We start from the raw sequence: 3,595 nt of genomic DNA on the forward strand, positions 1-3,595 counted from the left end.
ATTAAAACTAAAAAAATTATTATTGTTTAATATTATTATCAATGTAATCTGAACCATTAGCAACAAATATTTGGTCATAAGAAGTGGAGATGTCGTATCTTTATCAGTGTCATGTTTATATAAGTAAGTCAGATAATAACTAACAGGAACATGCCACAATAAATTATAATAATATAAATAAATAATATTAGGCCTGTTCAATTCTAGATCTGACCGGATTGATCGAAAATTTACACCCTTAAATAATTGGTTGCTGATGCGGTCAGCGGTCAGTCATACCAATCTACAAAAATTGGTATTTTTATTTGATCATGATCTATATAATAAATGACGCATTTAGCATCTGCACGTTTTTTGTCTTAAACTTTTTGAAGTCCAAAATCTACTTTTCGTGCAATTGCTCTTAAACTACAAATACCTGTACGGGATCCTGATGTTATAGCTGTATTAACATTTACTCTGTCAGAAATTCAAGAAGTGATGGTACCTACTACTAATGCTTCAACACCTGTAATAACTAAAGTTTCTAAAAAAAATAATGGCCAAAAAACAGAAAGAGCAAGTTCTATTGAAGAAGAAACTGGCTGGGATGATACAAATACTGGATTATTGATAAGTTTTCTTGAAGATAATTTTGATATTTACAAATAAAATAAGTTCAATTTTGCTAAAACAGCTGCTACTAAGATTTTTTCAGGAAAGTCGTGAAAGCAGTTAATAAATTATCTCGTCTTGTGATTAAGTATAATGTAATTAAAGAAAAGAAGAACAAAACAGGAAGAGAGATGCAAGTAAAATGGAAATGGTTTGACAGACTTGATACTTTGTTTGGAACTCGTAAAAATCACAATCCAGGATTTTTAGTATATAGATTTTCTGATGATGTTTAATTGTTTAACAGTTTTAAAGAAAAAGAAACAGAAACTAACAAAGAAGTTTTAGCAAAAAAAAAAGATAATCTCTTTCACAGGATCCATTAGCCGAAGCCATGATTTCTATGAGTAATGCAAGACAAATAATTTGGGAAAAACAACTTGCCTCTGAGAATGACCAGTTTGAAAAGAAGCAAGTAGTTGAAAAGGAAATTAAAGAAGCAGAAACAGTTTTTAAAAAAGAAGAATTAGAAGTTGAGCGAATTAAAGCTGAAACATTGCGAAAGAAAATGGAGTTTGAAATAGAGCAATCACATATGCAATATAAGATTAGAATGAAAGAATTGGATCATCTTTAGAATAGTTGCAATTTAACGTTAATAAATAGTAGTAATAATAACAATAGCAATAATAATAGTAATAACAATAATCATAATAATAATAATAGTAATATAATATAATAGGTAATAATATAATAATAATAATGGATTTAACAATAAATTTGTGAATAACAAAAAATTTTGCTGCAAATTTTTTATTTAAGAATTTAACATGTATATTTTTTAAAAAATTCAATAAACTTAAAATTTAAATCTTTTATTTATCATATATTTGATGAAAATATCTTTTAAAATATACATGATATATTATTTATGAAAAATGTTGATGAAAGATTAAGTTTCTTTTAGCCTGCCCAGTTCTTTTTAATACCTCATCATTATTCCCTTAATGTATAATTATCATTTTCATCATTATTATCTTCTTCTATATTATCATTTAAATCACCCTCCCAAATATCCATATTCATTTCTAAAAAGTTATGTAAAATTATTGCACAACATGTGAATAATACTCACATCTTAACCATTTTAATATCAAGATCCTTTAACGTTTTAAATCTTGCTTTTAATCTTCTGAAGGCATTTTCTATTACAACTCAATGACGTGAATGGAATTGATTAAATTTTTTGTGTTTTCGAGAAGATAGATCTTTAAAAGGTGGAATTAAGAAAGGAGAAATAGGATAAGCTGAATTACCCAAAAGATAATCATCATCTTGAATAAGATGAGAATAATCTTTATAAAAAGAAGAATTTCTATAAACTTGGGCATCATGTACTGAGCCCAGTCAGCCGACATCAAAACTAGTAAAAATGCCTCTATCATTTACAATACCTTGACAGTGAATAGCATAGCATTTTTTTCTAGTAAAGTAAACCTCTGGATCTTTATTTGGAGCATTTCTCATAGGAATATAGGTTCCATCAACTGCTCCAATTACATTTTTAAGCCCTCCTAAATTTTCAAATCCTTCATTAACTTTTTTATGCTCTTCTGAAGTAGGCCACTCTTTTTTTTGCTAAAATTGCTTGAATAACTCATTTAGTATAAAGAATTACCGTCCCTTCTCCTATTCCAAATCTTGATCAAACTTCAAACAAACTTCCAGTAGATGATCCAAGTTGACAAAGAAATACAGCTAACTGAAATTCAATACAAGCTTGAGGTTTATTTCCTTGTGATGAAAATACATGATGGGATTGTATAAGGTTAGCTAATTGTTGGAAGCTATGTGGATGCATTCTTAAAATTTTTTTAAATTGAGTAATATCATAAAATGGAAGAACATTTTGCCACCAATGCTTTGACTTCACTACGTAGTATAATCTTAGTTCTAAATACTGTGTATTTATTCATTTTATTAAAACTGTTTGTAAAATGATATTATCCTCTTCATTACTTAAATTTTCCTTTTCTTCTTCGTCTTCTAAAATATTTGTAACCATAACAACTTATAAAGCCTTTCTTTACGATTCATATTGAAACGGTAAAAGAAAAGAAGTTGTTGACGCCAATTATATTTATTACGATCAATCCAATCAATAAAAAATGTGCTCAATTATAACTGCGGTTTGATTGGTTACACTATTTTTCAATCAATCCATGATGCTACCACTAATAGCATGAAGATATAGGGATTAGTGTAGTTAAACTGCACCATGGTGAATTTAAAGTAACTGTTCCTCTCCAAAATTCTACGATTAGTTTCTCCAAAATTTTACTATAGTTTTATTATAGTTTTGGCAAGGTTTCAGCAGTTTCAGCATTTATAATAGGTTTCGTCAGGTTTCACTTTTCTCCAGAGTTTTGCCAACTTTTTTTGCCAAAACCCCCTAGTTTCTCTGACAATCTTATTATCAGGGGGTTGGGCAATTTCGTCTAATTGTGAACGAATTTCAATAAAATCGTCACTAGGTTCTTGTTCTCCATCATCATTAATTTCAATAATACATTTCATTTCTGAAGAAGCTTCATTAATACTAGAACTTGAAATGTCAATTTCATGTGATTCAATAAAAATTCGTGAAGCATTTATATCAATAAAGATATTGGATGGTTGAATCATGCCTGCATATTTTGCAAGATCTCACACAAGACGATGTGAATAATGAATTGTTTCTGATATTTGCTTATTATTAGGCCATAAGCGAAGTTTATCTAAAGTTAACTTGTCTAATTGGTCAGAAGAATAGTCAAAAAGATAACCTAGAAAAAATTAATTTATTAATATTATTAATAAAATAAATTTGTATTTTAATAAAAATATATGTACTGTACCTTCACATACAGATCTTTCTTTATCAAAACTTAATTTTTTATTCCGTAGAAGCTTTTGTGTATTGTGAGATCTTAGGTAATATCTGAATAAGTTCAGCAAAATC

The 3,595-nt window shown here is 28.1% G+C and overlaps 2 protein-coding genes across 2 annotated transcripts; both read left to right on the forward strand.

The window, feature by feature from the left end:
- Positions 1-256: 256 nt before the first annotated feature.
- Positions 257-651, forward strand: OCT59_010842 (uncharacterized protein; the record flags this gene model as incomplete). Its single annotated transcript, XM_066136140.1, has 2 exons — positions 257-261; positions 375-651. The coding sequence occupies 2 exons, from the start codon at positions 257-259 to the stop codon at positions 649-651; spliced, it is 282 nt and encodes a 93-aa protein (XP_066000797.1).
- A 337-nt stretch (positions 652-988) lies between these two features.
- OCT59_010843 (uncharacterized protein) lies at positions 989-1,231 on the forward strand (the record flags this gene model as incomplete). The annotated part of the gene is made up of 1 exon (XM_066136141.1): positions 989-1,231. One exon carries the CDS (start codon positions 989-991, stop codon positions 1,229-1,231), a length of 243 nt encoding a protein of 80 aa, XP_066000798.1.
- Positions 1,232-3,595: the final 2,364 nt, after the last annotated feature.

Source organism: Rhizophagus irregularis, chromosome 19 (assembly GCF_026210795.1).
Source record: "Rhizophagus irregularis chromosome 19, complete sequence".
Lineage (NCBI taxonomy): Eukaryota > Fungi > Glomeromycota > Glomeromycetes > Glomerales > Glomeraceae > Rhizophagus > Rhizophagus irregularis.